Source organism: Pongo pygmaeus, chromosome 13 (genome assembly GCF_028885625.2).
Source record: "Pongo pygmaeus isolate AG05252 chromosome 13, NHGRI_mPonPyg2-v2.0_pri, whole genome shotgun sequence".
Classification (NCBI taxonomy): Eukaryota; Metazoa; Chordata; class Mammalia; order Primates; family Hominidae; genus Pongo; species Pongo pygmaeus.
The window spans coordinates 101,189,421-101,211,685 of record NC_072386.2 but is presented as its reverse complement, the minus strand read 5'-3'; the positions used below and the strand labels follow the sequence as shown (position 1 = coordinate 101,211,685).

Sequence of the window (22,265 nt, the reverse complement as noted above, 5' to 3'; positions counted from 1 at the left end):
TATCTATCTTTCACTTCATCATACTTACTAAAAGGATTAGAAATTAGAAAGTTTTTAAAATGTTACAGTGCTCAGCAAATAGGAAACACTCAATAAATGGCATGTCAAATAACAAAAACAAAACACACTCCACTGCACTCCAGCCTGGGCAACACAAGACCCTCTCACAAACAAAAACAAACGAAATCCCTACAAAACAAAACATTGGAAACACTGGTACAATAACAGTTTCTTACCTCCATTCTATTAACAGGAAAGGAAGTTCCCACAGGAAGTCAAATTAAAGGGGAAAAGAAAGAACGTTAGTACATTTTCATCTTATGCTTTGGATGAGATTGTTTTGATACTACTGATCTCTAAGTTTCTGAAAAGTTCTCTGCTTCTGCTAGGAGGCCAGATTCTGCATTAAGGGGCAGATTGGGAGGAAATTAAGAAAATATTGAGTATCTTTAGGAAGCAGGTTCTTTTCAAACTGAGTCAATCATGGGTAACATCCACCAAGGCAATATCTAAGCTCAGAATTTCCCTCCATTAGCTACCCAGGGACTGTACATTAAGAAAGCAAGATGTGGAGGTTAACAGAGAAGATGTGTAAAGCAGACTTAGAGGGAAAAAAAAGAAAAAGAAGAAGAAGAAGAAGGAGAAGGAGAAAAGAAAAGAACATGCAGAGGAGAGAGGGCCGAAGAGAAAGTAGAAAGTAGGCAATGGTTGTTCTCATAGACCTGGCTGCCTCCGGGGTGTGTGCCCTGGGTAACTGCACGGCATCTGCACTCAGAAGGGCCTCGGGCTTAATTTAATGTTCTGCTGTCCCTACCTTGAAATCCTTACTGTTTTTTGAACACCTAGCCCTGAAAATTATGTAGCTGCCCATGCTCATGGATATAAAAACTCAGGGCTCTGAGGAAACTATGCCTCTCCTCTGGTGGTATGTGATTCCCAGGACAAATGTCCCCATCTCAGACTCTCCCAAGGCATGAGAATCCTGGCAAGGGTGTGATATAACCAGCATTTCTGAATTATTCCATTTTCTTTCTTGTAAATTAAAAACTTCACAGTCTTTATTAAGTGCTTTATGGTTACTTCGTCCTGTCCTCTCAACCCTCATTATGAAAATAAACAGTAAAATATATGCTTTGTCTAAAACCAATTTGCCATATTAAAATTTCTCCGGATGTTGAGGTCTAACTCCATTTTGAAAGTTTTAGATCCATTTCGGTGTTATTTTTGGGGGGATTTTTAAGGGCTCTAACATGAATTTCTCTGAGAGGTCAATCTTCTTAAAATACAATGAGCTTGCATTTCTAATCATTCTCTTTTAGATTTGTGAGGGTTAGTAACTACAAGGTTTTTACAACTTTGAGTGTATGACATTTTTGAATCTTTTTTGAATCTGAGCTTTTTATTCAATGATCCTGAAGAATATTTTAACTTTGATTTTAGGTTCGGGGGTACATATTCAGGTTTGTTATGTAAGTAAACTTGTGACTCGGGAGTTTGGTGTATAGATTATTTCATCACCCGGGTACTAAGCTTAGGGCCCAAAAGTTGTTCTATTTTTTTTTTTTTTTCTAATCCTCTCCTTTCTCCAACCCTCTATCATCAGGTAGGTCCCAGTGTCTGTTGTTCCCCTCTTTCTGTCCATGTGTTCTCATTATTTAGCTCCCACTTATAATTGGGAACATGCAGTATTTAGTTTTCTGTTCCTGCATTGGTTAGCTAAGGATAGTGGCCTCCAGTTCCATACATGTTCCTGCAAAGGACATGATCTTATTATTTTTTATGACCACATCATAGTATTCCATGGTGTATATGTGCCACATTTTCTTTGTCCAAGCTGTCATTGATAGGCATTTAGGTTGATTCCACATCTTTGCTATTATGAATAGTGCTGCAACGAACATTTGTGTGCATGTGTCTTTATGGTAGACTGATTTATATTCCTTTGAATATATGCTCAGTAGTGGGATTGCCGGGTCTAATGGTAGTTCTGTTTTCAGTTATCTTAGGACTTACCACACTGCTTTCCACAGTGGTTGAACTAATTTACACCACCAGCAGCAGTGTATAAGAGTTCCCTTTTCTCAGCAACCTCGCCAGTATCTGTTATTTTTTTATTTTTTATTTATTTTGAGGCGGAGTCTCACTATGTTGCCCAGGAGGGAGTGCACTGGCGTGATGTTGGCTCACTGCAGCCTCTGCCTCCCGGGTTCAAGTGATTTTCCTGCCTCAGCCTCCCAAGTAGCTGGGATTACAGGCACGTGCCACCATACCTGGCTACCTTTTGGATTTCCAGTAGAGACGAGGTTTTGCCATGTTGTCCAGGCTGGTCTCAAACAGCATGTGTTATTTTTTGACTTTTTAATAATAGCCACTCTAACTGCAGTGACCTGGTATCTCATTGTGGTTTTGATTTGCATTTCTCTAATGATTAGTGATATTGAGCATTTTTTCATATGCTTGTTGGCTGCATGTATGTCTTCTTTTCAAAAGTGTCTGTTTATGTCCTTTGCTCACTTTTAAATGAGTTTTTTTTTTTGCTTGTATGTATAATTTCCTTGTAGATTCTGAATATTAGATCTTTGTCAGATGTATGGTTTGTAAATATTTTCCCCATTCTATAAGTTGCCTGTTTACTCTGTTGATAGTTTCTTTTGCTATGCAGAAGCTCTTAAGTTTAATTAAGTTCCATTTGTCAGATTTTGCTTTGGCTGCAATTGCTTTTGGCATTTTCATCATGAAATCTTTGCCAGTTCCTATGTCCAAAATGGTATTTCCTAAGTTATCTTTTGGGTTTACCATTTTAGGTTTTACATTTGGGTCTATAGTCCATCTTGAGTTAATTTTTGTATATGCCGTAAGGAAGGGATCCAGCTTCAATCTTCTACATATGGCTAGCCAGCTATCACAGCACCATTTATTAAATAGGGATTATTTCCCCATTGCTTGTTTTTGCCAGCTTTGCCTAAGACTAGATGGTTTTAAGTGTGTGGTTTTATTTCTGAGCTGTCTACTCTCTTCCAGTGGTCTGTGTGTCTGTTTTTGTACCAGTACCATGCTGTTTTGGTTACTGTAGCCCTGTAGTACAGTTTGAAGTCAGACAGTGTGATTCCTCCAGCTTTGTTCTTTTTGCTTAGGGTTGCCTTGGCTGTTTTGGCCCTTTTTTCATTCTATATGAATTTTAGAATAGTTTTTTTCTAGTTCTGCAAAGAATGTCGTTGGTTGTCTGATAGCAATAGCATTGAATCTATAAATTGCTTTGGGCGCATTGAGCAGTGTTTTGTAATTCTTATCGCAGGACCTTTCACCACCCTGGTTAGCTGTATTCCTAGGTATTTATTCTTTTGTGGCAATTGTGAATGGGATTGTGTTTCTGGTTTGGCTTGGTGATTGTTGGTATACAGGAATTTACTGATTTTTGTACATTAATTTTGTACCATGAAACTGCTGATGTTGCTTAACAGCTCAAGGAGCTTTTGGGCAGAGACTATGGGGTTTTCTAGATAAAGAATCATGTTATCTGCAAACAGGGATACTTTGAGTTCCCCTCTTCCTATTTGGATGCCTTTTATTTCTTTCCCTCGTCTGATTGCTGTGGCCAGGGCTTCTAATACTATGTTGAATAGGAGTGGTGAGAATGGGCATCCTTGTCTTATTCCGGTTTTCAAGGGGAATACTTCCAGCTTTTGCCCATTCAGTATGATGTTGGCTCTGTGAAACCAATTTCTTTACTTCAGCAGAGCTTTATCAGGTTTTGGCAGAATGGAAAAGTCATCATAGATGGTATTAATTTGTTAACACCCCAGTGGCATTTTGAAAACTGTTTTTCAAAATTTTATGATTCTTACTATAAATTCATTTGGAAATGATGCATCATTTTGCTTTTTAAAACTTTATTAATTAGGGCCAGGCATGGTGGCTTGTGCCTGTAATTCCAGCACTTTGGGAGGCCCAGGCAGGAGGATCATTTGAGACCAGGAATTCAAGACCAGTCTGAGCAACATGGTGAAACTCCTTCTTTACAAAAAATACAAAAATTAGCTGGGCATTATGGCACACACCTGTAGTCCCAGCTACTTGGGAGGCTATGGCAGGAGGATCACTTGAGCTCAGGCAGAGGTTGCAATGAGCTGAGATCACACACCACTGCACTCCAACTTGGGAGGAAGAGAGAGAGAGACTCTGTCTCAAAACAAAACAAAATAAAACCTTTATCAATTAGATATCTTGATAAATAACATGGAATGGTGATCAAAAGAGGGACCCATTTTTCTTTATTCTTTTAAAATACGAATACCTCACTAAACAGAAATGAGCTCTGAGAGTATGCTAATTTGGTTAATGCATACATATGTGTATATATATATATACATACATGTAGAGTTCATAGACTCTTAAAGGAAAGTAGCAAGGAGGCAATAATAAAAGGTTCATTTTTTAATGGAATAAATTTCATTCCACTAAATATTTTTAGCAGAAATTCAAAATTGTAAAGAAATAGACTCTTTTTTTGACAAATTGGCTAAAGAATAATGCAAGTGTTCAAAATGACTAGAAAAGAAAAAGACAGTCACAACGATATGTAACAATCTCATGATTCCCTATATGTGATAAAGTATTAGCAATACAAAAATAAGTCATAAATACTCAGCCATATTATTATTTGGTAAATGTTTCTTTCTTTTTTTTTTTTTTTTTCTCGAGACAGTGTCTCACTCTGTTGCCCAGGCTGGAGCTCAGTGGTGCAACCTTGGCTCACTGCAACCTTTGCCTCCCGGGTTCAAGCGATTACCCTGCTTCAGCCTCCTGAGTAGCTGGGACTACAAGCACCTGCCATCCTGCTGGGCTAATTTTTGTATTTTCAGTAGAGATGGGGTATCACCATGTTGGCCAGGCTAGTCTCGAACTCCCAACCTCAAATTATCCACTTGCCTTGGCCTCCCAAAGTGCTGGGATACAGGCATGAGCCACTGTATCTGGCCAATATTTCATTTTTAATTCTGAATTTTCAACATTAGATGCAATAGTCATCAGGCTAAATGAAATTGAGTTAAGTGAGTTAAGGCAAACTGGTTTTAGAAGTTGATTCTGGGTGAATTTGTCTATTATAAATGTACTGAATTAATCCCATCAAAACACCAGTATTTTCATTTCAACTACTCACAGCGTGGACCCCCTTGTATTTATTTATTTTTCCACCAGTAGTTGGCATGCCCTCAAAAAGTAAGACAAATGATTGTAGGAAATATGTAAACACACACACAGACACACACACGTAGGAAATATGTAAACACACACAGACACAGACACACACACACACAACTTGACATTTTTCCTTGGAATTTACTAAAAGGCACAATCACCCCAACCTTTGTTGCAATTTGTAGGCCCTATAACCAGACAAATAGCTTTGGTTCTCAGCCTTCAAATAAAGATGAAGGGCATCTCAGCAAATACAAGGGGAAAGGGATGAATTATTTCCCTAGATCTTCTCATTCTTGAATGATACAATGTAAATTATAGCAACATATCTCATGGAGTGATTTTTCAACTGCCTAAGAATTAAGAGACTAGGACTCAGAGACAAGGAAAGCGTTTGTTTTGTCTTTGTTTGTTTGTTTTTTTTTTTAATAATATTACTGTCTAAAATGAATTGCAACAATCTGAGGGCAGAGAGAGAGGGTCCAGGAGTAGAGCTCCCCACCATTGGGATGGTAGGGACATGGGACATTCCTGTGTGTTCAGTGGATGCTATGAAGGTGGCTAAGTTACCAAGAAGACTGGACACCAGACAAAGAACCCCAGTCATAAGCAATTGCAGGTTACCTCAATAGGGATTGATATCAAGGACTGGGGATTATGAGCGGTTGAACCAGTAAAGAATCTCCCACATCAGGGCACTGTGCAATACACAGTCTTCTGAAGGACCCTCCAAAGAGCCCAAATGTCCTAGAAGACAGTCAGTATTCGGATACCACCTGCAACAGAGAGACATTAATAACCCATCAAGGCATTAAAAGCCTGGATGCTGCACCTGCTGAGTTTCAATACCGGTTCTGCCATTTACTAGCTATGTCAGCCTGGGCACCTTTCTGAGCATTTGCTCATCTGTGAAATGGGGATAATAAAAGTATCCATTTCATTGAGTTGTGGGTGTTAAATAAATTCATATATACATACAGAGAGAGAGAGAGACAGAGAGAGAGAGCGCACTGGGCACTGAGAATGTACCTTGCAATTGTTAGCATTATTATATATAGCATTATTATTATATAGTCAGAGAAGCAATAACAATTAACAGAGAAAGAACTAAAACATATTCCATTTAGGAAAACACATTTGCCGCCTTCCTTGAAATCCTCTTCTCCTTAAATATGCCAGAGATGAAGAGGAACAGGAGGAAAGGGAAGAAGGGAAGGGCGTATAACAGCAGCAGACCCATTTTGTCTACTCTCCATGTTCCTGAATGAAAATTGGCTGGCAGTGGAGAGAGTCAAGCAGATGAGGTTTAAATTATGTAAGAGGAGGGTTTTAAACTAGATCAGGCTGGGTTTTTAATCTCTAAACATTACCTGGAAATTATGGAATCTGCCTGAAAGTTTGTAAAGGATTTGCTCTTGAGAGGGGCAAGGAGATTCTAAAAAGCATAATTCCTCAGTCCCCAGTGGTTGGAGAAAACACCATTTTCTCTGTGTACCTGTCAAGTTTAAATTGTTCAATACACTGGTTACACATACAGCCTCAGATCTTTGTTACCTCTCTGGTTCCTATTTATGACTGATTCAAAGTTGTTCTGCAATCTACAATGCACTTTAAAAACAAACTTTTGATCCAGAGTAGGGTTTTAGCCAATAATAAGCTCTAAAATTTTATCCCTTCCCTAAATCGGTCACTTTGCTTAGGGACAGAAGACCACATCCTTCTAGCAGTGAGAAAAGCTGAATTTCTTTGTGAAATTTCTTTATACGTAAGAACTAACAGACCCTGGAGTGACTATGAAGGAAACATCAAGATGTCTCTAAGATTTGCAGGACTCCAACTGCCGGATAATTTGCTGGACAATAGCTAAATCATTATACATTTTATACCTATTTCCATTCTGAAAAAAATCTAGTAGATTCTTTCTGTTTTGCTGAGATAGGCAGGCTGGGCTGTAGGATTGTCATTTTGATCATTTAAGAGATGATGCCAATGACGTCAACAAATTATAAATTAGACAGAATTTAAATTTTAGTGAACCAGGCAAGAGGCCTGCAAGAGTCAATTGAAATGACCAAAGGCTATGAAAGAGAATGAAGAGAACTCTGTGTCACTGCTGAACTCAGGAAAGAAGTGCCTTCACGCCCCCAAATCTCATGGCAATTCTGCCATTATGCAAATAGAATAGTGGGAAGAAAGACATTGGAACACCGGAAGATTCTTCCAGAGAAAATGGCGTATAATTTGGAAGCACAAAGGCAGATTCTAATAGCAGCTGAGCAGGAAGATCTATTGAAAAACAAGGGGGCCAAGGTTATGTAAATGATAGAGCCCTCGTTTTGTAATGTGGAAGGAGCATGGAGATAAGCCAATGCGAAAGAGAATCCAGCCATAGTACCTGGGAGGGGATAATGAGCTTCTATAGGAAATGTCTCCACTTGCATTTTCTTTTCTTTTTGTGGGGGTGTATGGCTAGGAGATGAGGAAGGGGTCCAAGAACCTTGCAACTATAAAATGCTTTAAGCCCAGAATTCAATTTTTAAAAATTCTCAAAATATCCCACCAATATTTGTAGTATTTAAAAATTCTTAAAATATCCACCAATATTGTAGTATCTTTGAAATTATCTAGAAGTCAGTAAAAACATTGGCTCTCTTCTGAAACAGAACTGTTTTAATATAAGAAAGCTGCCTGATTGTAAAAGGATGCTTACCTTTTATGCCTAACTGCAGAACATCTGGTAGCAATTTAGTGTGGCTACTGGCTGTTACTCATTTATCCTTTTCCCTTTTATTAAAAACAAAAACAAAACAACTTTAATTAATTTAAAACCAGACAAAGCCAGCATGGAATGCCAGGGATGGTGTCTGTTTTGTTGATAAGAACACTCTTTACCTATGATGGTTGAAGCACTGAGTGGTAAAGCAAATTACGTGCTACTGCTCTGTTACCAAGTCTCAAGAATTATCTCCAACATAGAGATAGAAACAGGAGTGTGGCTATCAGACATGAGAAGGAGCATGAAACATGTCAGTACATTCAATCAGCTATACTGATTATGAAATAGTGTTCAAAGTTCCATTTTTTTTTTCTGTAGTAGTGTGAAACATCACCTCTTTTGAAATAAGAAAAATAAAATCATGTGGTTCATCTGGGGAGTTTGGGAGACTCCAGTATTACCACATCAGATTTTCCCCTCCTGCTCAGTTTTGATAATACTACCTGTATTCATGTGACTTTTAAATTTAGTGACCAAAAGGCTCAGACCCTGAGGTCGATTCAAAGAAGGGGCAATATAGAAAGCGGGGGTTGTTTGTAGAATGGGGAGTGGCTTACATTAGAGGGGTGTGTGACCATAGGCTCGTCCCTGTACTCTGAGACTGGATAACCGTGGATAGAACCATGGACCTCACTCTCTGATGAAGGACCTGTTGGTGCCGTTGAGAATTTTATTTTCTCTCTCTCTTTTTTTTTTTTTTTTTGAGATGGAGTCTCACTCTATTGCTCAGGCTGGAGTGCCGTGGTGCAGTGGTGCAATTTCAGCTCACTGCAGCCTCCACCTTCCAGGTGCAAGTGATTCTCGTGCCTCGGCCTCCCAAGTAGCTGGGATTACAGGCATGCATCACTATACCTGGCTAATTTTTGTATTTTTTAGTAGAGATGGAGTTTCACCATGTTTCCCAGGCTGGTCTCAAACTCCTGACCTCAGGTGATCTGCCCGCCTCGGACTCCCAAAGTGTTGGGGTTACAGGTGTGACTCACCACACCTGGCCTGTATTTTTCTCTTCTGAATCCCTGTGTCCGTTTTGATGGTCTCTGGCTGTTCTAGGACTATGCTCACTATAGGCATCATAGGCTGTCTTGCTTTCTTCCACAGGGCTGAGGGTTCTGATGACAAAGAGAAGCATCTTGCCAAATGCCCAGCATCCTGGCAAGTTTACTTTGCAACCTGAGGCTTGTGGGGTTGTGACTGGAGGGGAAATGCAACTTCCTGGTTCATAGGGAGAGGTTCCAAAAGTTTTTCTGACTCCTTTTGATGACTAACAGTAAATGTAAATGAGTCAGAAAGAAATATATCACATTTCTAAAACAATGCGTAAGGATTTGGGCAGACACATGGAAGGGTTTTGGAAAAATGAAGGCTGATCTTTATTTTTTGTTGTCCTTCAAACACTAGAAATATCATTAGACATAATCCTAAGCATAAGCAGAAGATCAGCTTTTTCCATTTCCAGTTTTCCTGCTGGGAAGAGCAAATAAACAGATGGAGTAGAAATTTCAAAGGGAAACACGAGGAACATGACGGAGAAGGCTGTGGATTACTGGGGTACTAGTCACGTAGGGGAGGATGGAGATGGTTAAATGAGATAGCGGAGTCTGGCATTAAGGAAGCATTGCCAGAATGGCAAAAGAGGCGCCATGTCTGACTTGAAGTTCTGGACTTCCGGCCAGCCTCATCGGATGCCGAGAGAGGGGCCAAAAGCAGAAATGGAGAAAGCAAATACCATACTTGACTTCTGGGAGATCTGGGGAGCATAAGGCCAAGCTTCTTTCAAATGACCCTGAATGAAAGAGGCTCCAAGGATCCCTTTTTCATCGAAGTAGCCTCATTTCCTTAAAATATCATTCCACAGAGCACCCCAGGGTTGGGAGGTAGTTTCCTCAGTGATTCCAGAGGGACCTTCATGGGGCTTCTAGCAGGTCTAACTCACAAGAGCAGGTCAAAGAGGAAGAGAAAATGGAAGTTGTCTCATGGGAGTTCAGAAGTTTTATTCAATCACACTCATGACACACCCTTATTAGGTCTGCCTGGGGAAATTTTGGGAAAAGTCAGGGAGTGTCAGGTCCCCTAATAATCAGTGAGAATCAACCAGACAAACAAATCAGGGGTTGGACAAAAGGGTCTTATTCCAGGGAATAACACTAGATGTGTAGCGATTTTTTAATTAATAGACATGTTTCTCATTTATCATATCCACTCTAGACCTTTTTAGTCTTTTCTGTTTTTCAGTTTTTGAGTAACAATTCTCATTTCTTTACTTGACTCCGAACATCATGCAGCACTATGATTCTGTACATGGTCAGATTTAATTGTTGCCTTTGCGGTTCGGAAGGGCAAAGTCTGAGGTCCCAGTTATAGGTTAACCCTCTCCTTATGCTGCCTTCTCTACCTCTACCCAAGTTCCTTGGGTAGCTACTGTAAACATTCCCCTGTCCAGAGTGGCTTCAAGTCTCACTTCCAGGGTCCCCAACTTCTCCCCACTCTAAAGCTGACCTCCATCACACTGCCATTGTCAAGCTCATGAAAAGTCATAGCTGGTTCTAGTCTACACAACCATTATTCCTACAGAGATAACTTCTTCATAGGCATTCACCTCTGCTGCTGCAGCAGATTGCAAGCTACTCTCTGCTGCCACATGCCAATCTTTGCATTGCTCCCACCATCCCTTCCCCCATGCAAATTCCACTGTTATTTTTCCTGGGTGGCCATTGCTGATTGTCCCCATCCTCATTCTGGTCTTTCTCAACACTGATATCTAAGATGACCTCTCCCTACACCCTAGGACATGGCCTTCCTGTATTGCCTGTCTCAGACCTTTAGGCTCTTTCTACCACTGAAAGATGCCATTTTTTTTAAGGTTACAGATTTCCCTGTTGGTGTTCTATTTATGGAGTTGGATCAGGTTCTCATTTGGGCTAGGGCAGGAATGGAGTCATGATGTTGCTTCATATAGCATGGTGGCAATCATGCCCTCTAATCCTCTCAGCATCTTAAAGATTGTGTTCATGGGATGAATCTCCCCTTGTGTGGAGTAGATATACCCATTTTATTAGGTTCTCCTCAGTGGTTATAGCACTGCCTTCACAACCACCTTTGTACTTATGATGAGTAAGCTCTAAAGATTACTGCACTGAAGGTTGGGGGAGATCCCTGACCACCTGCTCTTCCAGCTTTGTATGCTGTGAAAAGGAGGAAGATAGAGAGATTAAAAATTTGGATATTTTGTAGATTTTATAGATCCCTTTTCTGAACCCAAATCCTAGAATAGAGGTGTATTGATCAATTAAGGAAAAAGCCAAAAGCAGATGGAGTTTTTCTAACTTCTTATTTAGGATGCTATAAGTAAAACACCCCACAGGGATCCCTTACTCTGATATGGATGGCAACATTAATGTAAAAATGGTAGCATCACATGGTTGGGCAGACAGCAGAACTGAGTTAGCAAGCCCAAATCTCTTCTGAATTTTGTATGCCTTGAAAGTGATCTAGAAGATGCTTCAGACCCCATGAGGAGTACTGAAGGAGCTGAGTTGGAATTCAGCAGGCCAGCCACAGGGCCACAGTAGGGACAGACAGGGAGATCTAGCTTCCAAGGTTGCAGAGCAGAGTGTAGACAAGGGCATGATGAACGATTTGGCTGAGATGCAGAGGGCTGTGCTGCTCCAAAAGATGTCTCAAACAGGCTGAGCCAGCCAGGGAGGTCCCCTGGGCCCTAACCAAGCCAAGAGATAAAATCACAAGTTCCTCAGCTGCAGACTTCACTAGAGATCCAGGGGGTAGTAGTGGTGTGGGAGGTGTCCAGAAGACACCACTGCCTAAATACAAATCCTCTTCTTCTTTGCCATCTAGGGAAACAGAAGGAAGGAAGAAGAGGGAGAAAGCTCTGGCAGGGGTATTTTTGAGTGACTGAATAATGACCTGAAATGAGACTCTCCTAAGATTAATAACATTAATATTTTTCTTCTGCCCAGTGAAAGTGCAGGTTAAATTAAAGTACATCAGTTTATTTTCTTGCACTGAGTATTCATAGGTAAATGTGATTCTCTCTCTCTCCGTGTGTGTGTATATAAACACACATACTCACATACATATATGTTATATAAATATATATTGATAGATTTTTTATAAATGGATGTTTATTTAACAGTAGGTCTTGATCAAATGTCAAATGAAACAAAGACAGCAAGACCAGAATAATTCCAGGTAATTTAAAGGCATCAGCATTTTTGAGTATTCTATTATCTCCTGGACCTTCTCCTGTTCATATTCTTTGTGTTTATATATTATTGTTTGTCCTGGGCACCTTTCAAAATCAGACACATCTGAACTCATTCTTCTAGCCCACTGCCATTTTCAAGCATTTGCAAACCTAATTTCTGTCCTGATTTGTCCTGTGCATCTCTCCTCTTCCCTCTGAACCAATGCCGCTGCTGCTGTTCAGACCTTCATGACTTTTTGAGACACCTGGAAGAGCGTCCTGACAGCTTGCCACACTTCTCAACCTCCTGACACCTCAGCATCTGTTAATTTGCTAGAGGATATATCTATTGCACTTATTTCTTCTAAATCATTAAATGACTTCTCATCAATGAAATAATATACTAAACCTATGCAGGCTCTTCATAACCTGGCTAGAGCCCATGTTTCAACTTTTGTTTCCACTTTCCACCTCCCTGCTCTCTCTCTTGTGGTCTAGCCTTGACCACTGATTTGCTGTTTTTTGAACAGGTTTGAAAGGTTTGACTTCAACCTAGTCATCTCATACCCACATCTTCTGCTCCAATGATACCTCTTTTCCAAGGATTCCCTGACATCCTCCCTCTCTTGTTCTGCTGTTGTATTTTGTGTATGCTTCTGCAATGGAATACAGCCAGTGCCATAATATATGTGACTGACTGACTTCCTTCTAGATTCAGAGTCCCTGGAAGGCAGGACCCATTTTTGAATTAACTTTTCATCTCTTACTCTACCCAACACAATGGGCGTCATCTAGAGTACTTGATAAATGCATGTAAAAGTGCTTTATAAACAGCAAAGTGCTATGTAAATAGTAATTCTTATTACTATTTATATTATATGATTATTATACTATTACTACTTATATGATATTATTATTATTTGTTAAATTGAGTTGAATTTACTTTTAGAAGACTATTCATTTTCTGGGAGAAATAATTTCCCACCTGTGGAAATGCTAGAATAACTGATATGATGTCTGAAGACATGGTAGGCAGAGATACCACTGGGGGAGAAAGGAGAGGGAGCCTTAATTTTGAAGTCTTCCTTTTCCTTCACAGGCAGTCCCAGAGGGCCAGCCTTGTCCAGTGCTCCTTATCATTTATCTGTGGCTTTTATTCACCTCATATTACAAATCACAGACATTACTGGAAAGTTCCCCATCAGGGAAGATCAAAGAGGTGGCACTGTAATAAGAAACAGCAGGCTGTGGGGAGTTGGCCCTAGGCACAAGCTCTACTCGTGCTTGCCTTACATGTCAGGCCAAGCACCTCTCTCCTGACCCTTGAGCCATAGACACGCTATGAATTTAATATGCCTGGCATTTCCTGATACAGGGATTATTTCCATCTCTAGGAATTCTATAAATGTTCTCAGAAGCCTTTGGGACATTTACATTTTAAAAATAAACCTTTAGAACTCAACACAAACATCCTAGAAATCCGTGTGTCAGCCTTTTTCTTGAAAACACCTGTAAGTCCTGCTGTGGCTTGCTGAAGCAGGGAAGGGAAAGACCACAAGGATCATGCTCATAGGTAGAAATGCCCGCAAGAAATAGCCATGCAGAAATTGGCACGACCATGTTGAATGTCTGCCAACTTTCTCCATGAGAGACTTGGGAAGTTTGATCAACCAAGAGAGAGAATGAGGAGTGGGGAAAAGGAAAGGAAATTAAAGAAAAGGAAAAGAGGGAGGGAGGGAAGGGAAGAGGGAGGAAAGAAGGGAGGGAGGGAAGGAAGGAGGAATGAAGGAGGGAATGAAGGAAGGAAGGAAAGAAGGAAGCAAAGAAGGCAGGGAGGGAGGGAAGGAGGGAGGGAGGAAAGAGAAATGGAGAAAAGGAAAAAAGATAAGAAAAACAAAAAGGAAGGAAGGAAGAAGTGAGTTCCTGGAAGCTGTTACCTATCACTTGGGTAGGTATTGAGGATTTAGTTTTTCAGGCAGCAAATCTGCCAAAATCCATATCTAGGTCACCTCTGGAGTATCCCCATGGAGGAGGAAATAGCCCAAATGCAACTGAAATAAGAGATAAAAGAAAAGGGAGATTTTCTCCAATGCTGGATATTGCAGGATAGTATCAACTCTCCCCTCTCCTGGAACAATGCAAATGTGAAGGGGCATCCTACCTGCTATGCTGATGGTGGCTGCAGCCTTGGCAGTAGTGAACTTCTCCCCATGCTTATTGGTAGCTATGCATGTGTAGAGTCCTGGCTTGGTGATAAACAGCTGCAGTCTTGAGTCAATCACTCGGTCTTTCACACTCTCTTGAATGGACCCAGAAGAAACCTGATGGAGTAAAGGAAAATAAAAGATAGAACTCAGTCAAGGATTTCCTACTATACTATGTCAGTAGATCTGAAGGGAAAAGCATTAAGATTATAATCAAGTGCATGTGGTACAGTGCAAAAATAGCCAAAAGATTTTCCCTCCCTATGCCCATGCCCTTGCAATATGACTTTGTAGCTCTTCCCTCAAGAAGTAGCATTTTCCTCCATAATTTGAATCTAGATTAGCCTTGTGATGTGTTTTGGAATGAATGAGCAGAAACTAAAGTTCTTGCACATTGTGGCTTGCTCTCTTGTTTATGGAACCTGGGACTGCCTATAAACAAGCAAGAGCCCGCATGGTAGAAGATGAAACACACATGGCCGGTTTATCCCCACTGCCCCAGATGGGAACCAACAACAACCATCCAAGGTACGCATAAGGCTATTCTGAACCAACTAGCACCCTTTCAAGCTGCCGATCACAGGAACTTAACCAGCCGAGATCAGGCAGTCCTGCCTAGCAGCAAAACCATATCAGCGAAACCACCCAGTTGAACCACAGACTTGTGAGCACTAATAGTTACTGGTTTAAGTCACTAAGATTTGGGCTGATTTGTGATACAGCCATAGATAACCAATACAAGGTATGAATTATATATGGTGTGGATCCTCCGATATATGTCTTCAATGTCCTGCAAATGACAGTTAAGTATGAGAGGTTGCAGACTTAATGACTTATTTTCATAACTCCTGTTCAGTTCCCCATAAATGCATGTCAGATAGGTGGATGGTTATCAGGAAAAATGGTTGTGAAGCCAAGTCTGTCTCTGAGGCATGACATACATAATACATACATAATACCTCAAGGTCACTGAAAACATCCTTAGTAGGAAAGAGAAGCAGTTTTTAAACTGCCTGACCTCTCTTCTCCTGGACTTCATCCAGGTGTTGAAATAGTTCAGCAAAGAGACCAACACGTTAGGAAGTTCATGCAGGAGGTTCTACTTAAACCAGAAAATCAAATGTCCTTAAAGAGCCAAGATATCAATGCAATATTGATACACAATTAACAGCTTAATTTATACAAATGCATATATATTAGTCAACATTACTCCAACTCTATAGGAAAGATAGCTGCCCAGCACATTTTACAAGGTTGCATAGTTAGAATTTGCATCCTAGCATGTCTGACACAAAAGCCTATGCTTTTAATCATTATGTTACAGTGTCTTTCCTAGTCCCTGAAGAGAGAATAAATGAGCAGTCATTAGAAAACAAGAGTAACAACCATCTGATCTTTGACAAACCTGAGAAAAACAAGAACTGGGGAAAGGATTCCCTATTTAATAAATGGTGCTGGGAAAACTGGCTAGCCATATGTAGAAAGCTGAAACTGGATCCCTTCCTTACACCTTATACAAAAATCAATTCAAGATGGATTAAAGACTTAAATGTTAGACCTAAAACCATAAAAACCCTAGAAGAAAACCTAGGCAATACCATTCAGGACATAGGCATGGGCAAGGACTTCATGTCTAAAACACCAAAAGCAATGGCAACAAAAGCCAAAATTGACAAATGGGATCTAATTAAACTAAAGAGCTTCTGCACAGCAAAGGAAACTACCATCAGAGTGAACAGGCAACCTACAAAATGGGAGAAAATTTTCGCAACCTACTCATCTGACAAAGGGCTAATATCCAGAATCTACAATGAACTCCAACAAATTTACAAGAAAAAAACAAACAACCCCATCAAAAAGTGGGCGAAGGACATGAACAGACACTTCTCAAAAGAAGACATTTATGCAGCCAAAAGACACATGAAAAAATGCTCACCATCACTGGCCATCAGAGAAATGCAAATCAAAACCACAATGAGATACCATCTCACACCAGTTAGAATGGCGATCATTAAAAAGTCAGGAAACAACAGGTGCTGGAGAGGATGTGGAGAAATAGGAACACTTTTACACTGTTGGTGGGACTGTAAACTAGTTCAACCATTGTGGAAGTCAGTGTGGCGATTCCTCAGGGATCTAGAACTAGAAATTCCATTCGACCCAGCCATCCCATTACTGGGTATATACCCAAAGGACTATAAATCATGCTGCTATAAAGACACATGCACACGTATGTTTATTGCGGCATTATTCACAATAGCAAAGACTTGGAACCAACCCAAATGTCCAACAATGATAGACTGGATTAAGAAAATGTGGCACATCTACACCATGGAATACTATGCAGCCATAAGAAATGATGAGTTCATGTCCTTTGTAGGGACATGGATGAAATTGGAAATCATCATTCTCAGTAAACTATCGCAAGAACAAAAAACCAAACACCGCATATTCTCACTCATAGGTGGGAATTGAACAATGAGAACACATGGACACAGGAAGGGGAACATCACACTTCAGGGACTGTTGTGGGTTGGGGGGAGGGGGGAGGGATAACATTGGGAGATATACCTAATGCTAGATGACGAGTTGGTGGGTGCAGTGCACCAGCATGGCACATGTATACATATGTAACTTACTGCACATTGGGCACATGTACCATAAAACCTAAAGTATAATAATAATAATAATAATAATAATTACAATAAAAGAAAAAAATAAAATAAAAAAATAAATAAAAAAAAAAAAAAAAAAAAAAAAAAAAAAAAAAAAAAAAAAGAAAACAAGAGTAACAATTACCTTAACAAATCAACCAACCATGAACAAAATACATATCTGACAAATGTCATTGTTAAGGTGGTGGCATTTTTTTAAATGGTGGTTCTTTTTTCACCATTTTCTTGAGCACAATACCACATTTTCAATAACTAATCTTTAATTAACACTACTTATATGAGGGAAATCTGATGCCAATTTGAGAGAAATTGGAGTGAAATGACAATTAAGGAATCAGTTGGTGTTATGCCTTGACTTTATCTTAAGGAGTGGAGGTACGTCCCATGTTGGCCTGAGCTTGGCTGCTTGGCTGAGAGAGATTCCTCTGTTCAGTACTAGGGAATGAGGCTGAGAATGAGACATTTTGGAGCCAATTATTTTATTGTGTTGCATGAGAGAGGATTTTCACAGTTTGACTAGCCAGGAAGAAGAAAGCTCTGAGGTAAGGCCAGCTTTCTTCCTAGCTGCCAGGTGGCTGGCTATCCCTGGCACCAAGCATTGTGTAGCAATCATTCAGTGAACGTTTGTCCAACTAGCTTTTTATTCTTTACCTTCCCTACTAGTCTCAATTCTTATGATAAAAACTGGCTTATGTGAGTATCAATTTACCTTAACTGGGAATCTTTTCAGGTCAGATCAAGTATTGTGGCATTTTCCCCAGATAAGCAACCTAGACTCTATGAGAAATTTACAAAGTGAAGAGAAAAATATTTTTAAGAGACATGCACTCAGTTGGGAATTCGAACTAAACTCATCATTATCATATTTATCAGAAGTGCAATGTCTCATTGTATGAGTATCCCAGTTAGATCAAGAGGACTGAAAATATTTGGACTCGCCTGAATTTTAATACAAAGCAACAATGAGAAAAAAAGCTAAAGACCCCAAGCCTCTATGCTCAATCAACAGACTTTATGTTATTTTGTATTTTATATTTTGTTTATAAATATCTCTTTCCAGTTTAGATAAGCAAAAGCAGAACAGTTTGCAAAATGCTTTGCAAAGATAGTTCCCTCCTGCAAGAAGTAGGAATGTGCAATGCCTTAGAGACAACTCTGAAGCAAGGAATCTCCCCAAATGTTGCCCTAAGTCCCACTTAGGGCAATGTTTTCGTGTTCACACCTAAGAAAGTCATTCTTAAACACCTCCTCAAGGTCACTGAAAACATCCTTAGTAGGAAAGAGAAGCAGTTTTTAAACTGCCTGACGTCTCTTCTCCTGGACTTCATCCAGGTGTTGAAATAGTTCAGCAAAGAGACCAACACTTAGGAGGTTCATGCTTGAGTACAAAGTGACTCCTGAATGCTTTTCCCCCTGCTTCCAGAGGCCTTGCTTGATTCAGTTTGTGACTCACGCACAGCAGGCCTTGTTAGTCATAGTTTGAATTTGTTTTTCTTTCTTCATGGATCGTTCTGATCAACAGTTTAGTATATTTGATGATCTGAAAATAAAAACAAATCCCTCTGCCCTCCATTTTGATATTTTTTCCCGCCTCAGATTTCAAAGATCAAAGGGGTGAGTCCAGATTAGTACTGTGAGCTTTTACCAAGGTATGCCTAAGTAAAGCAGAGTACTTAATTGAGGTGACTATGTCTGGTAGTTACAGGAAATACATGATTTTCTCCAAGTCACTCAGGCATATGGACCTGAGGGAGCTGGAGACACAGCTCCCTGCTCTGGGTGTGATGTTCTGTCTTTCTGAGTTAGCCGTAACTGTGTGAGGAGATGGACCTGTTAATTTGCTTGACTATAGTAATCATTTCACTGTATATGTTTATCTAAACATCATGTTTTATACCTTAAATATATACAATAAAGATCACAATAAAACTTTTTTTTTCCTAAAAAGAGGCAGTAGGATAGGAAGCTCTATTAAATAGGCATAATAATTCATACCTGACATAATGTGTGTAAAAACTCTTTGAAGGTGATAGAGCAGTTATAGACCCCTGGAGTACTTCTTAATGTATCATTAATACATTACTAATGCCGTCTTGAGAGAATCTACCCCCAGCTATGGATAATCCAATAATTTTATGATTTGACCTTAGCTAGGGAAGACCTCTGAAAGGTATTCTGGCCTCAAAGGCCCTGTCTTGCATATAGTTCTAGCTGGCTGGAAATACCCTATGGAACTGTTAGAATGTGGACCAGGGCCGGGTGCAGTGGCTCATGCCTGTAATCCCAGCACTTTGGAAGACCAAGGCAGGCAGATCACGAGGTTAGGAGATCAAGACCATCCTGGCTAACATGGTGAAACCCCGTCTGTACTAAAAATACAAAAAGTTAGCTGGGCTTGATGGCACCCGCCTGTAGTCCCAACTACTCGAGAGGCTGAGACAGGAGAATTGCTTGAACCCAGGAGGTGAAGGTTGCAGTGAGCTGAGATCGCGCCACTGCACTCCAGCCTCATGACAAGACTCCATCTTGGGGAAAAAAAAAAAAAAGTGTGGCCCAGTAGGGTTCATGTTTATGCAGTTGTAATAATGTCTGTTTATGAATCATAGAAAAAGGGATAATAAACCAAGAGACATTTCCATAGTTTTTCTGATTAATGTAGTCATAAACATTAGCCTCTTTCAAACTGGCTGCTGAATTATTCCACATAAGACTTGTTACATGTAATTATTTTGGTTTACACAGCTAGTAAGATAAAAGGACCTCACAGGTCATATATTTTAAACCAAAACTCTTGCCTCTTAAAAATATGTCTAAATATAGATATGCCTCCCTTTAAGAAAATTCTAAAAGACAACCTTCAACCTAGGTGATTTGGCTGTTTATATTATAAAATTCTTCTAATATGTTAAAATTATTCAACTTCTAAAATATTTTAGAAATTATATTTATTGGACAAAGCAAGAGGGACATGAAATTTTTCTATATTTTTTAGTTGCATGCCAAAATAACAGAGATATTACTGGTATAACTATAAATAAATCTGGTAATAAAACTACAAATAATTTTCTTTTTAAAAAGTAAGCTCTGCTCTTTCCATGTTAAACTACTATTTCCAAGATTGTAAAACAAAAGGAATGTTACTATTCACTCTGAACTTCATCTGTGAATTCAGATTTCCACTAAAAATGCTTGGTATTTCCATAGGAGGAAAGCAAGATAGTTTCTAATCACTTTGGGACACGTTGCTGGACTTTCTCCTGCTCTTTGGCTCTAACTATTCAGGGTTTTGGTTTACCGGCAGGTTCACAGCAGGGGAGAAAGGGAGCACTCACTTCTTTCAGAGTACCCATTGTACTGAGCAGCGTGCTATGGCATTAGTTTACTAACTTGTAGTGAGTGAAGAGCCACAGTTCAAACTCTGTTTTGTTCTGTGCCAAATATCTCCCAGCTCTTCGTTCGTCTTTGTTCATTCCACCAAAAATGATATCAGGACTATAGGATTCTCTGTGTTCTCCTCCATGGGATTTCTGGTTTGCAACTTTTACAACATTAAATGCCTGACATTGCCTCCATGTCCTGTGATTTGCGTCAATGTGGACAGTCATCTTGATTTCCTTTCAGACTTGGGTAGAATTACCAAGAACTAAACTTGGCTCTAAGAGCAGCACACACTCTCTGACCGTAAGAACTGCGGATGTACTTTTGCTTTCTTCCTGGATGAAAGTCACTTTGTTTGTTTTATTCCTATTTTAGAATCTGAGGTGATAAATCTATTTTGCTTCTTACTTTTTGTGAGTCACATGTTGAATGAATAAGTTGGGGTCTCAATAAGGCCTCAACTATCTTAACTATCGTACTCTTGTTATTCCTGAACTTCAACAGAGAATAATCATTTATCTTCCAGTTCTAACCTCATATGAATCTTTTGAAAATACTAGAAATTTAAAAAGTATGTATCTTTCCATTTTATTTATTACTATTTTTACATAAACAAATTAGTGAAGTTATATTGTCAGTCTCCCAATTTTATTTTATTTATTTTTTGAATTAGTGAAGTTATATTGTCAGTCTCCCAATTTTATTTTATTTGTTTTTTGAGATGGAGTCTCGCTCTGTTGCCCAGACTGGAGTGCAGCGGCGCAATCTTGGCTCACTGCAACCTCCGCCTCCCAGATTCAAGTGATTCTTCTGCCTCAGGCTCGAAGTAGCTGGGACTACAGGCATGTGCCACCACGCCCGGCTAATTCTTTTGTATTTTTAGTAGATACGAGGTTTTCACCGTGTTAGCCAGGATGATCTCCATCCTGACCTCGTAATCCTCCCACCTCGGCCTCCAAAAGTGCTGGGATTACAGGAGTGAGTTACCGCGCCCGGCCCGGTCTCCGAATTTTCTTAGGATGTCTTTGTACTCCCTTGACAGGCTTAAGACTATAACAATTTCCACAGAAGAGCCAAAAAACACATTGACAAATAAGAATCAAATTTTAAATGACACTCGAAACGTTCTTAGAGAGGTAAAGAAGAATAGAGACTCCAAGTTACTTTATTGTAACTGGACAAAATTAGAGAACATTAGCCCTGATGTCTGTAATTATACCGTTAGAGATCATCTTTGACAGCCACCTGACATCTGTGTTAGTGTAGATAGATATGAGAAAATCAGTGTCTGAGTGGTAAATGGACCCCAAAATCACATTAACTAAAGAGGGGCATTTACAACCTCAGTCTTCCAACTCCCTCTCTAGTTCTCATTCTACCGCGCCTCAAGTTACAAGCTGGAAAAGCACGTTCATTTGTTTATGTACTGTATTTGAAGGGATGTAGGATAGACAGATAAAATGAAACAATTTTATTAACAAATTACGAGAAAAATGATTTTGTTCAAGTAACAGAAAAAAAACTTCAGCTAAAACAATAGTGAAAGTGACAATAATAAATGAAGTATACGCCTTGGAGGGTGCCATTGCCATAAGACATTCTTTGTTATTGGAGTAGCCATAGAATTTGGCATTTTTTTTCCTGTTTTACAACATCCAACTAAAATTTCACCCATTGACATACTTTGCTCTCCACTTCTTCTCTCCCTTCCCCTTCTTCCCTTTCTTGTCTTGTGTCCTAGTTCTCACCTTTTGGGGCTGCAGCCAATCAATCTTCCTAGGGCACCCTGCTTTAGAGGGACAAGGGTGGGGCCAGGTATAAGTATAGAGCAA

The 22,265-nt window shown here is 39.7% G+C and overlaps 1 protein-coding gene across 1 annotated transcript in view; it reads right to left on the bottom strand.

Moving 5' to 3' along the window:
• MUSK (muscle associated receptor tyrosine kinase) overlaps positions 1-22,265 on the bottom strand; it is a 134,944-nt gene that overhangs the window by 36,879 nt on the left and 75,800 nt on the right. The window contains exons 7-8 of the mRNA XM_054502256.2: positions 14,338-14,497; positions 237-243 (exon numbers count right to left, since the gene is read on the bottom strand). Coding sequence (XP_054358231.1) covers positions 237-243; positions 14,338-14,497 — 167 coding nt within the window. The remainder of the gene's footprint in view (positions 1-236; positions 244-14,337; positions 14,498-22,265) is intronic.